The 14,224-nt window shown below is 41.4% G+C and overlaps 1 protein-coding gene and 1 long non-coding RNA gene across 3 annotated transcripts in view; one reads left to right on the top strand and one right to left on the bottom strand.

The window, feature by feature from the left end:
* LOC104938513 (contactin-associated protein-like 4) overlaps positions 1-14,224 on the bottom strand; it is a 107,189-nt gene that overhangs the window by 27,480 nt on the left and 65,485 nt on the right. For both annotated transcript variants that reach the window (XM_027289772.1, XM_027289769.1), the window contains 4 exons: positions 13,905-14,067; positions 11,779-11,906; positions 11,039-11,209; positions 1,260-1,478 (listed from right to left, as the gene is read on the bottom strand). In XM_027289772.1, coding sequence (XP_027145573.1) covers positions 1,260-1,478; positions 11,039-11,209; positions 11,779-11,906; positions 13,905-14,067 — 681 coding nt within the window. The remainder of the gene's footprint in view (positions 1-1,259; positions 1,479-11,038; positions 11,210-11,778; positions 11,907-13,904; positions 14,068-14,224) is intronic.
* On the top strand, positions 4,073-5,575 carry LOC113747911 (uncharacterized). The gene is made up of 3 exons (XR_003463987.1): positions 4,073-4,413; positions 4,820-5,231; positions 5,395-5,575. It is a non-coding gene; the product is annotated as an uncharacterized LOC113747911 (long non-coding RNA).

Here is a 14,224-nt window from a genome sequence, read left to right on the forward strand (position 1 = left end):
TCGACTCAGCACTTTCATATTCAATAACGCTGAGCAGCTGATGGCAGTTAACCAATATCTGTTTCGCACTTTGAAACGGAATATTTCTTTTCCCTTTAGGACTCTGTAGGAAGAGGTCACATTGGTATTGTCTTGGGGTTTGCATTTCAGTCCATTAAGAGTTGTTTCTACTGTAGCTTCTTTGGTTGAAGAAGTAGTAGAAGCTGTACAGAACAGACATGCAGACTCAGCAACTTTCATATCCAATACAGCTGAGCAGGCAACAAGCCAAAGGTAGATTAACGTGGAAAAAAAGAATATTTTTAGCTCTTTTCTGAGGATTTAATCCCAGTCTGATGGGGATACACAGCACTCTGTGGGATAACATCCTGAACTAATGATCTCTACACTTCTTCTACCAGGTTCAGCTGTTGTGGGAGAGTTACCGTACTGGATCCCGTAAACATGTCAAATTGGCATCTAATATATTTATCACCACTTCAAGGAAATTGGTCAAAAACAGTTTAGCATGTGTGAGTTGTATTGCCCTATTACAAATACAGAAAAATGACTATAAATTCAGTACCAGTCTTTACAGATATAGATATATATTTTACCCTTTTAAAAAACACAAATCACCTTTCTAAGGTTGTTCTGCTTTTCCAGCCTCACAAGTCATTGGAGTTCACATCTTTGCGGTACTAAGTGTTGTTTAGTTAGGTGTACTCTCTTTGAAAGGTGCCCGGTGACATTTTGTACCACTAGTTGTACTATGGAGCAACGTGTTTAACATTTGTTGTATCCCATCTATGCAGGTTTCATGCCGTTCCAGTGAACAACAGTTGGTGGTGGTAATGTGTTACAAAACTCAACAATGTAGGTTTTAAAATTCTTAGAAAAATCCACTCTGTAAATGTTTTTTTTTTTTTTTAACTCTGAAGAAAACAACTTTTTCTGCCAGGAGAGACTTGAAAAGAAATATTTGACTAAAAGTTTTGTGATCAAGCTGCTGACTTCAAGAGGAGCTACAAAGACAGAAACCCTGAACTTTTGCTCTGGAGAGAAAATGGGATAGGAGAAACAAGGCAAGTGTGTGAAGGTTGGTGCCTTGCAGATATGGCGAGAATCAAAGAGACGGTCATTCCAGTCCCACAAGACTTTCGAAAGGGCCCTGAACCCACCAGCACTGAGACTAATGAGGCCAGAATAGATATTAGGTATTGGGTATAGGTATTGAATTTTACCTGTTTTAAAAACAAGCAGTCCCTTAAAGAACCCACCTATGAATAGCTGGCTGTTAAGCTGCAGGTGGAAGTGTCCGTCAGCAGGAGCTTCCTGAGTGGCGGCAGGAAGTTCATCCAATCGAAGCGATGCCTCCTTGATGTTCCGCTCGGCTTGGACTCGGTGCCACCGGTTGTCGTTCAGCGGGGCGCTCGATTCCACGCGGACCTCCAGCGGACCATTACCCACATCGAAGGAGAAAAGCACCTGAGTGGAGGCTGATGGAGGGGTAGAGATCAGGGTGGGACGAAAGTGGAAGAGAGACTTATAGAGAGGGAAAAACAACGGTGAGTCATATTTACATATATTTGGTTGCCATACCAACCGGTTTCACTAACTGTTTGCCAAGCACACACTATAAAATGATTGTTCTATGGTGTAATCCTACATTTGTTATTCCCAAAGAACCTGATTCAATTAAAGGAGATAAATTTAACTCTGTCAATCAATCAAAATCATTTTCCCCCAAAAGGTTCCTACTAAATGTTTTTTTCTAGGTTTTAAGAAAAAGTTACAGTACTGTCTTTGGGAAATGTTAAACCTTGCAAAAACAAAATGCAATGACTTCAAACCGAGCAGCGAATTCTGATCAGATATTTATTTGATTTTGGTTTTATTAAGGCAGAGAACTCGCACATTCAGATTTCACCTGTCTCCTCTTCTGGAGAAATAAAACCACAGAGCGCACAATTTTCACACAGCTCCTACGGTCCAGCCAATGCCACAAATGGGAATAGAAAACAGGCTTTAACAAGCAGGTAGGTTGGATTCAAGTGTATGGAGACCAAACAAGAAGATGTGGGAGGTGCAGGGCTCCCTGGATGGAGGTTTAATTACTTTTTCACAGCAAAACAACAAACACAAAAGCCAACAGAGCTCCTAACTAAGCAGGCTGGGTACAGTTCTCACAGGATAACAACAAACAAAAGACTAGAGAGTCTGGCTAGACGTTGTATACCGACTATGTCAAAGAACTTGCAATGTGAAAGGAAAAATTTCACACAGGAAACCTCCCTGGTAGAAGCCGGTGCATACTCTTTTCTGGGGCTCTTGTTCTCAGCCAGACATTTATTCAAGTACCTGTTCAGTAGTTACATTGTAAATAGACATTTATATATATATAAAACATGATCATTTAGTTCTGACCAAGCAATCTGATTGGTTAACTAGACATTTGGAACATACTCAGTCCAGTCCACATTACAGTCAATGTCAAAAATGACAGTAAAGCTTTTAAATGTATAAAAGTTATTTAAATGAGCTCTACAGTGACGGGCTGTAACAATAAAATGCTGCGTACTTGTAAATGTGTAGTATCATAATGAGGGTCACACTGAATATGGTGCTAACAGTTTCTCAGTGGGGGTGTATAATTAGATTTTGGCTAACATTTGCATTGAAAATTCATAAAAATAAAGTTTAAAATTAAATGTGAATGAAAAGTGCTGTCAAGAGCTTTTTTTTAACATGGGGTCTTGCGACAGGAACTGACTCGTTCTGTAGCCAGCCTCAAAATGGATCAAATGACACTCTATGGCAGGGAGCAGTTGCAGGAAAGGATCTTTGAGGGACTCGAGGCACCGCAGATGAATTAAACTTGACCTGAAGAAAACCTCTCACCACTTCGGATTTGTTATCTAGCCACCCCGTTGCAACAATAAACCCAAAACTATAGCATGGCTATGAACCCGAAGGCGGAATTGTTATTTTTTAAATTTGTTGTTGTGTCAAACTGCTCCCATTTGTGGGAGAGACACGGAAACATTATCAAATGTCTTTACAGCATTCTCTATTACACAGAGAGCAGATTCACACAGAGATCAGATCAGAGAGTACTTGTACGAGACAGCAGGTGTTTAAAAAGCCAAGGATTTCTCCCAGCTACCTGACAGAAAGATCTGAAAAGGCACAGTGTAAACTGAACCAAATTGCCAAGATGATTAATTCCAGACATTTCTCCACGTGTTTCCCAAGGCTCTGCATGGCAAAACAACTCTTTTAAAGATCAAGAGAAAAATGTGGTGTAAAACCATCGACTGACATTTTGGGCTCCTGAACCCTTTGGGAAAAAACAAATGAGAAAAAGAGAAAAAACAAAAAGGACAGTTGACAAGTTTCAAGAGGACGCGTTGAGGACTTTGATTGGCTATCGATCAGCAACAAGCCACACTCTCCTCAGCAAGGTGGTAAGAAATGAGGCTAGTCCAGTAGTACTTTGAATGTTGAGATTTGTTCCTAAAGCAAATTTAAAGAGTTGTGATTTTTATATATTTTTAAAATAAAGTAAAGCAGAAGAACCTCCAAGTTGTACACTGGCTGACTAGACTGGCTATGAACCACTAGAAGCAAATACTCCTCTTTTAAGATGAGCTGTTATTGTTATTTGACAGCATTTACCTGTAGACTCTTGTCAGAAACACACACTGTTGGTTTAACAGAGAGAACATGTGACAGTAGGAATATAAAAGGCCAGTTTTATCTCAGCTACACTGAGATCAAAATGTCTCAAAGGTACACTCATTTTTTTTATTAAGATTAAAAAATTGCCACATAACAAATAACAGACTTATATTCTTTACGTTTATTTTCACAGGAGGGTCCATGGGTCTGTGGAGTCCACCAATTTCTTTGGTCACGCAGATTGATGACAAAAAGAAAGAATCCTTGCGATTTACGCAAAGACTGTGGTTGAGCTTCAAATGGAAAACCTAACCCCGAAAATCCCAGTGACATGGAACCCAAGATTTCTGAAACGGGCCCGTTTCTTGTCATAAAGATAAGACAAATGACATAGGTGGACACAGTCATGCAAAAAAAACTCTTTTTTGAGCATTCCATGAGGAGAAGGTTGACAAAGTCATCGAGGCAGATCTGAAAGGCACATTCAAAACTAACAAATTGCCAAAGATCGATACATTTCCAGACATATTCTCCAGGTCTTCCCAAGGATCTGCTATGACCAAAAACTCTTTGAAAATCAAGAAGAAGAAATGTGGTAAAACCATTGATGACATTTTGAGCTCTCCTGAACCCTTTGAAGACAAAACTGAGAAAAAGAGAAAAAACAAAAGGACAGTTGACAAGTTTCAAGAGGACGTTGAGAAGGACTTTGAATGGCTATCGATCAGCAACAGCCACACTCTCCTCAGCAAGGTAAGAAATTTGAGGCTAGTCCAGTAGTACTTTGAAATGTTGAGATTTGTTCCTAAGGCAAATTTAAAGAGTTGATTTTAATATATTTTTTAAAATAAAGTAAAGCAGAAGAACCTCCAAAGTTGTACAAATGCTGACTAGACTTGGCTATGAACCACTAGAAGAAATACTCATCTTTTAAGATGAGCTGTTATTGTTATTTGACAGCATTTACCTGTAGACTACTTGTCAGAAACACACTGTTGGTATTAACAGAGAGAACATGTACAGTAGGAATATAAAAAGCCAGGTTTTATCTCAGCTACACTGAGGTCAAAATGTCTCAAAGGCACACTCATTTTTTTTAAAGATAAAAAAATGGACACATACAAATAACAGACTTATATCTTTACTTATATTTTCACAGGAGGTCCATGGGTCTGTGGAGTCCACCAATTCTTTTGTCACGCAGATTGATGACAAAAAGAAAGAAATCCTTGGCGATTTCCCAAAGACTGTGGTTGAGCTTCAAATGGAAAACCTAACCCCCGAAAATCCCAAGTACATGGAACCCAAGATTTCTCAAAGGCCCGTTCTTGTCTCAAAGATAAGACAAATGACAAAGTGGCCAAGTCATCCAAGCATGTCCAATTTACTGTGGTCCGAAAACTCTTCTTTGACGTTCTGGGCTTTCCAGAAGTCATCGAGGAACAGATTGACGAAGTGTCAAGGAAGACATGACTGGATATAATTACCAAGAGACTGTGGAAGCACTTCCAGAGGAAGTTGAGGAGCAGCGCTCTGTGTCCAGTGAAGACGACTACACTCCCTTCAGTGAGGTAAGAAATATTGGCACACATATTTACACAAAAATGATTGAGATGGTAAATTTAGTGACTCTATTTAAATGTATCTGGTCTTCAACAAACTGCTGTAACAAAACAGTGTACAAATGTTGAGTATTTTAACAAACTGATAATTGTTTTATGTTTCACAACAAAGGAATCTGAGATGTCTGTTCAGGAGGATGAGGAGATGTTCCTCAGAGCTTCTCTTGAAGAGGCCTTGGAGAGAGATGCAGAAATAAGTGTTTCTCTCCAAGAGATCTATGACGAAGTCATTGAAGAACAGATTGACGAAGTCGTTGAGGAACAGATTGACGAAGTCATCGAGGTAGACATGACTGGATTATTACCAGGAGACTGTGGAAGCACTTCCAGAGGAGTTGAGGAGCAGCGCTCTTGTTCCAGTGAAGACAACTACACTCCCTTCAGTGAGGTAAGAAATAGAGGCCCACATATTTACACAAAAATGATTGTGTGGTAAATATTAGTGACTTATTTAAATGTATCTGGTCTTCAACAAACTGCTGTCTTATTGTTGTACAGCTCTCACAGACAGCGCACTTCTCTTATGTCTAATTCAAAATATTTTAAATTGTTGGGATTGTGGGATTGTGGGATTTTCAATAGCTGTTATAAAGTTGCTTTTTTTTCTGACCAAGCAGCTACTGTATGGGAACACAATGTAACAATGTTGAGTATTTACAAAATGATAATTGTTTTATGTTTCACAACAAAGGAATCTGAGATTCTGTTCAGGGGGATGAGGAGATGTTCCTCGAGCTTCTCTTGCAGATGCCTTGAATGCTTCAAGAGGCTTGCGAGTAGAGATGTCGAGCGGAGAGAGAAGAAGAAACAAATGTTTCTCTTCAAGAGATCCATGACGAAGTTCCGAGGAAACAGATTGACGAGGTCATCGAAGAACAGATTGAGAAGTCATCGAAGAACAGATTGAGAAGTCGTCGAGGAAGAACGACTGGATCTATATTACCAGGAGGACTGTGGAAGCACTTCCAGAGGAAGTTGAGGAGCTGCGCTCTGTTGTCCAGTGAAGACGACTACACTCCCTCAGTGAGGTAAGAAATTAGTGGCACACATATTTACACAAAAATGACTGTGATGGTAATATTAGGACTGTATTTAAATGTATCTGGTCCTTCAACAAACCTGCTAAAAAAAACATGTAACAATGTTGAGTTTTAACAAAACTGCTAATTGTTGTATTTCACAACAAAGGGATCTGAGATATCTGTTCCGGAGGATAAGGAAGATGTCCTCCGAGCTTCTCTTCAAGAGGCCTGGAGGGAGCAGAAACAAATGTTTCTCTCAAGGGCCTTGGAGTCGAAAGAAAATGGATGCTTCTCTTCAAGAGGCCTGAGGAGAGAAGAAGAAACAAATGTTCTCTTCAAGAGGCCTTGGAGAGAGAAGCCTGACTAAAGCTTTCTCTTGAAGAGGCCTTGAAAAAGGAAAAAGCTCCACGGAAGAAATTCTTGAGCAGGAGCGTAAAGAAAAAGCTTGAAAAGACTCTGAGGGAGGCGGAGGCAGAAAAAGATGATCTTCGTGCTGCCATTGACTTCATGAGGCACAAGTGGCTGACCTTATGAAGTCACAGATGTCACACGAAAAGAAAAACACACAATCACGCAATGCACGCTGACTTGATGAGAGCAGAAGCGTCATTGAACTTCAGAAAGATCTGGAGGCATCCACTCTTCAGCGAGAAAGAAATGGCTGAGGTGAGACTGTGAATTGTGCTCAAATGAGTTACGAGAAGAACTCTCATTCAGCAGCAGGAGAAAAGTCTGGAAAAAAGCAATGAAATTCAACTCTCAATGTCAAACTTCAGACTTGGCAAATGACCATTGAAGCCAAGGACAAAATGTCCACCTGCGGGAGAAAGTTGAGCGAAGTGCTTCGGACCTCAAGAAGAGGAACAAAGAACTCTGACTCAGAGGGGACTATGAGGCCATCCTTCTATACAACAGAAGGATAAAGAAAAACAGAAACTGGATCAGGAAAACCAGAAATGATTTCTGAATAAAAGGCTTCAAAATAAACTTGAGGGGCAGCTTCTTCAGAAAGAGCCTCAGGAAGACGATGAGCTTGCAGCAGACTTGAGGGGACCTTCCGGTGGATAAGCTCGGTTCTTGCGGCATGTTAAAAAGATCCAAATGCAAAGGAAGAGCTTGCCGAGAACTCGGCCCGGAGAAAAGTCTGACTGCTGAGAATATTTAAGATCTTCTCTCCGAAGGAAAAGAAACCGCTTTGACCAGATGGTTTTCCAAAGCAGACTTCAGCCGAACCTGACACGTTCCTCAACGAACCGTTGAGAGAGGCATCTGCAAACTCAGAGGTCTGACATATGACATGCAGACCTGAGGATGGATATACGCCGACATCAGGCTAAATTCAGCGCTACCCAGGGCAGAATTTGACAAACTAAAATCCAAAATACACCTCCCTCTCCTGACCGTTACCAAGATGATGTTAGAGAAAAATGAAACCATCTCTGGAAACCACATACATCACAAAGCTCCAGTGCAAGGCACAAAGCTGAAGTCACGTTTTGAAGGCATCATTAACAGAAAAAGGACTAAAACTCTGAGCTGCAGCAGAAGGTTGACCCAGATGTTTCTGCTCTGGAAAAGAAAAAACCATGTGTGAGAAGCAACGCGCGTCGAGCTCATGGAAAGCTTCCACGAGCAGATGACAACCTGGAGGAAAACACAGAACTTTCTTTTGGCGTCCAGAGGCTCAGGAAAAGCTTTCAGCTTTAAGGAACCGCGGGTGTGTCAAGATCCAGTCCAGCACACACAGCAACTATGAATTCCTGCCAAACTCAACACAGAGATTTCCTTGGATAATAGCACAGGGCTCTAACCACCTGCAGAAGCAAAAAGTGTATTACTTCTGAAACAGTGAGCTGCTTAAAACTCACAGTACTCTCAAACTTAATACGACAACTGCCTACGAACAAGGCAACCAGAGTTGTGTCCACTCGTACGCATATCTGTGCTGTGTAACTGACCTAGACCCGCCAACTTCAAGGAGAGACAACAGAGGACAGACCACCAGACGCGACAGACATGCAACTAAAGACAAAGTGAAGACTCAAAGGCGTCACTCATCATTTGCACATCTGTCCGTCCTAATCCCACCTCTGTTGTCTCCCCCAAGCTTCTCTGAATTTGCATGTTCTCCTTGTGTCTCTGACCAGGGGTTCTCTCCGGGGTGCTCCGGCTTCCCCACATAGAGATTAACCACTAACAAACCTTCAGGTCTTCTCTTTAAAAAAAAGAAAAGCAGATACTGATAGATGTTTTTTTTGGATCCTCAAAAGCAGCAAAGAAACGATCTTCCAGAGCACGTTACAGACATAAGCGCCAGATCTCAGATCTCAGCCCTGACACAAAGCAACTAGCCCGACCTACACCTCAACCCACACACAATGCCCTCCGCACATTCTTCCCTTCATACAATTCTCCCAACCTCCTTCCTTCTTCCATGTTGCCAGGTTCTCCGGGTGCTCCGGCTCCCCCACACAGTTATTAAGCTGACCGCTGACAAATCTTCACGGCCTTCTCTCAAAAAAAGGCAGTTGTTTTCGTTTAAAAGCTGATCCCTCAAGAACCAGCTGAGGAAACATGCTTTCATCTCAGAGCTGTTGTGTGCAACATCAAGACATCAAAATGGAAAATGCAATATCGGGCCTACACTTAACCACACAATCAACCTGCAACAGCGTCTGGTGTGCAATATGTAAAATGAAGAAAGAAGAAAGACAAGGACAAGAAGGGGCAAGTTTTAAGAGAACATCAAGCTTTGACCAAATCGTGAAAGAGACACTCAGCTACGCTCATGGTAAGACTATTAATAGTTCACTCATCAGACATGCATTCATTCTTCACACATTTTGACAATCTATCTATAATTTTGTAATAACTGTCATCAATTGCAGGTCTATCCGTCCTGGGAGAGGGATCCCTGCTCTGTTGCTCTCCCTGAGGTTTCTTCCACTTTCCCGGGTGGAAGTTTTTCCTCATCCGAGTCAAGGGTCTAAGGATAAATGGCGTACGCTTTACTGGATATGACATCAATAAGTTGCATTAATAAAATGTGCAATAAAAAAAAAAAATGTACTTGTACTCCTTCTTGGATACTAGCTCCTCACCAAAATAGAGCCAGAAAATTTTGAAAGCAACAAAGAAAGAAAAGTGTATTTGAGATCTCCACACAAGGTCCTTGTTGGATTGAAATATTTTTTGTGGTACAACTTTTTACCAAAAGTAGTTCTATCATTAATTATTCCCAATTAAAAGAAAATGTGCGATGGTTTGTGATAAATGTTTTTTCTTGGGTGTAGTATTTTCCACTGCACTTCACTACTCCAGCATTGTGAGTCAGGACCACGACCAGCTCCTCGGCTGCCCTGGTTCAGCACCATGGACAGCCCCTCAGTGTCCTCTGTTCTCTCCACCAACAAAACAAAGATTTAGGAGCGAACAGGCAAAGCAAACCACCATCCTTCACGTTATACTGGTGGATGGTGAGGATGTATTACTGTGGGAGTACAGAACAAGATGAAACAACATCCCAGCATCCTACAGTAACTTCATTTCTGAAATTGTTCTCCGGCTCAGCCACAGTGTTACAAAGCGATCTGAGGAAGCTGGAAACTGAGCAGCAGTATTCAGAGCTGGAACAACCACACTGACAATGATTTCCCAGAGGAGAGAGAGGCTGTTGGTGCAGCAGTGTCCCTGTATTAGATTCTCCGTGTGTCCCTTCAAATCCTGCTTCTAGAAGAATTTACTCCAAAATGCAACACAACACAAAAAGAACTTAAACATAAACTGCAAACTAAAAAGGTAATCTCACGTGAAAGAGCTTCAGAAGAATAACTGATTCAAGGCACAACCAATCTGAACGACACACACCACTGCTGCCCATAAATGTGTATGTCGTACAGCCCACAACACTGTTATAACCGTATAAGCACAAGGACACCTTGTTTGGTATTACAGCTATATTTTAACTGACGCAATATACGGCAGGCTATAAACATACATCTCACCCCAAGCCACATTTCCATGCCACCCATAAACTAAATAACACCCTGTTGGTTATTACTGTCATCATCTAAATGACATACTGTGCCGCCCATAAATGTGCGAATTACACAAGAGACATGAATTGATGGAGGGTCACGGCTAAAACGTCCCTGAGAGTTCATAAAACTGTAAAATTAAAAATAAAGGGTTGCAAAAAGAAACCTGCAATGATCATGAGTTTCCTTTCTTTTCTTTTTTTTTTTAGATGGATTTCATCTTGGTTGCATTTTATTTGTTGTGTTGTGAACACAGGGCTGTCCCATGAGGGTCAGCGTACATTATGCACAGCGGCGTATAACTGTGAAGTGAATTCGACTGAGGTCTGGGGGGGATTGATCGGAAAACAACAATGCAAGCTGAAGCAAAACAAAATGTTAGAAGGAGCACAAACCAGACTGATAATGCAAAACTAAGCCGCCAGTTTTATATAACCTCAAATTTAAGCAATGAATGGAAAATGTTCCCTCTATCCTCTAGTGTAGGATACTTTAATTTTGTTTTAATGAAGTACAAGTGTTCAACAAAAATAAAATTAGTGATGAATTAGATCATATATTTAGAGAAATTTAATCTCTTTGAGATTCATAAATATAAATAACACACCCACGCCATAAAGGGTTTAAAAGAGACACATATATCCCCTTCAGCTGTGTCTGTTTCAGATTCAGTCTTCATTCTCCAGTTCCTACTCACAGCTCAGCTCGATCCGGATGAAGTCTTTGATGCCCAGGTTTTCCAGGAACACGCCGGACGAGGCCGTGGTTTTAAACAGGAAGGAGATGTCCGCGCTCAGCTCTCCGTGGAAGGTGGGAAAGTGGAGGTACGACGTCTCCTTGTCGAAAAACGCAGCGTTCCAGAAGTTCTCTGAGAAAACACAAAGAAAACTCACTGTGGAGATCTTTAAATGGAACTCACGTAGCAAACTGTCTGCTGGAAACAAAGGTGTAAAACAAATAACGTTTAGTCAAGGTACCGAAGAGTTAATGTTGCTCTGTGACAGCATTCAGACATTAATTACTTCACCGTTTTACACAGATTAAACAAAAGAGGTCCAATGTTTTAATTAGTTTAATAACCTTTGGACAAAGCAAGGCGCACTGTTTCCAATCATTCCGTTAAGATAAGCTAAGTGGCTGCTTGCTGTAGCTTTATATCAAATTTATATATTTAAGAGTGGTATCTATCTTCTAATCTAATTTTGGCCAAAAGATATAAAGAGAATATTGTTTCATAAACATTTCTTGAGTAGAAATAAAGCAGTTAGAAGGTCACGATTTGTTGAGCGACCTTCTTGTTTTTCAAACAAAACCTGCGTTCGTTTGACCTGAGCTCTCGTGTGAGTCATGCAACAACAGTAATCTCCATAATAGGAAGATTTCTGTCACTTCTGAATAATGCGTAACTAGGCAACTGGAGAATCAGGATGGACTCACTGTCTCCATGACAACGGAGAGGCCCCACCCTGTAGGCTGCCTCTGACCCCGGCCTCTGGATGTCACCCAGCACCAGAGACCGGACGGGGAGGCTCTCTTTGTGGGTGAGCAGGCCAGAGTCTTCGGCCCTGTAGGAGAAGAAGAGGACAAAAGAGAGGAAGTTGAATGAAGAGATGGTGAAGAAATTCAAAGGAAGCGAGAGAATACAAAGGAAGAAAAGAAAAGAAAAAAAGAGGGGGAGGAAGTTGAAGGTGAAGTAGCAGGTGTAGGATGAAGAGACTCAACAAACACTCACAAACCCCAGACTGTGGTCATTTACATGCCGGATGTATGTGTGTGTTTGTTTTAATGTTACATCAGTCCTGTGACAATATTACATGTTGTAACTAGCTGATGTAAACATTGCAGTGTGTAGGTGCAATCTCTTGGAAACCTATTTATTCCAAAACTGAATAATAAGCATCCCTGACAGTCAACATTCAATCCATGGCAGTTTTTGGAACAGATACTCCTTAAACCAAGACACCTCCTGTCCATTTACGCCCACGCGCAGCTTTACACGCTTAAGATAATCCGCCTGTTCGCCCTTGTTGCTGAGGAAAGTTGTATATAAAAATACATGCAGGACCGGAAGAACTGGAAGCGAGGAGTGAATACAGCACTTTGTAAATCTGATGAAATATTGAAGAACAGCAGTGGCAGCTCCGGTCTGTAAAAATAGAGCCTGCGTTGCACAAACAGTTTGAACAAGGAAAATATAGAAGGGTGGAAGTGAGGCAAACACAGGATTACTTTCCAACATGAGGAAAGGTTAAAAACAATCTTGCTTTTTTTCTCCTGCTGCTCTATTCATCCCATTTGTTGTCGGGTTAAGTGCAAAAAGTTACAAGTCAAACGGGGACAGTGTCTGCAGGCATGCAGTCATCAGTTCTGTGTCCTAGAAAAAGGTAAAAACAGCTTGTCAATCAGATTTTTTTTCTCATATTCACTCATCAAAAGGCGACTGTTGATCAATAATCTTATTTAAAGCTGGAGTGCAAGACTTTTAGAAATAAATGAATGTCTGCAAGACACTCAGTGTCCAACGTCCACCAGGGGAATTTCCTGTTCAGGTGATAAAAGTATTACATTCCTGGTAATTCCCATACGCCTGTCCTCACACTAAAGTAACTTTGGGCTCTCCTCTGGCTGTTTCGCTTCAGTTCTCCAGATGGGCTGAAAACTTTACTTGCCAGAGTAAGTTAACCACTAAGCTGGTTATTCCAATCCCTGCTGCCTTAAATGGAAGCTCAAAGTACAGAGGGAATGTTGGTATTTACGCTGCAAATAAAAGAGCTCTGGACAGCCAGGTGGAGGACGCTTTCAGGCCCGGGGGGAAAGGGGGGAGTCAGTGGGGAATACTGACACGGAACGGAGCCTGTGTTGGACCAGAGCCGGGGCCAGGCGAGCATGCAGTGTAACCAGTCCCGGCAGCCTCTGCCGACATGGCAGAGGCTACAAGCCCCATGAGGACATTGGAGAAAAGCAAAGAGTCAGACAAGAGTAAATCTCAGACTGGCTTTCAGAGAGATTTGTGAAATAAAGCCGGGGCTTCCTGCTGTTATTATTAGGATTAGTAATATTAGCTGGCTAGTTTAATAAGAAAACACGTGTACAGCTCTGCAGTCTATATGTACAACAGTGAAGTGAGTGGCACCAAATTACAAAATATACCAAGTCCTACATCCTGACCCATCCTAATGATGCTCTGAAATATGATCCTATCCTTTTGAACACCATAAAATCTATATTTAGGTCTTCAGGCAAAGACACCAAAGACACCATCATCCTTACAACTGGTGTTTAGATTACTTTCTGGAATTGTTAGAAAAACCTTGTATAGCTGAATAAATTATACGTCAAATGCCATTGTTACTGCCTGAAATGCTCTGTGCTAGTTGGTACACAAAATTCACATACAGATTACTGATTTAAATGTCTACTGTGTTCAGAATGATGCATGAAAAGCTGTTTAATGTCACATCTCTCATTCATAAAAGATGCTGGCAAGCTGATGGTAGATGTTTAATGTTACTTAAATGTACGTCTATACATGAATATGTGTCTACATTCGTAAGGTTCAGTACCACTCCATGCGATCGGCGTCACAGTTGCAGTAGTGTTGTGGGTCCACACAGTCGCCCTGCAGGCCGCAGGCACACTGCTGGCTGCCAGGCTGAGATCCACCCCAATATGTCTGGACACGACCGGGACCGGGACCACCGAGCCACCAGCTGAACGGAGAGCCCTCTGAAACACACACGAGCAAGTGTTAGTGTTGCTTTCTCTTCACGTCCTCTGGGGAAACCTGCACAGAAGACTATTTCTTTTATGCTTTTATGATCAAACCGAAAACACTTTTTGGAAAAAAACCAAAACAAACATTGTGGTCATGAAATAAATTCCT

This window comes from Larimichthys crocea, chromosome II, assembly GCF_000972845.2.
Source record: "Larimichthys crocea isolate SSNF chromosome II, L_crocea_2.0, whole genome shotgun sequence".
Lineage (NCBI taxonomy): Eukaryota > Metazoa > Chordata > Actinopteri > Sciaenidae > Larimichthys > Larimichthys crocea.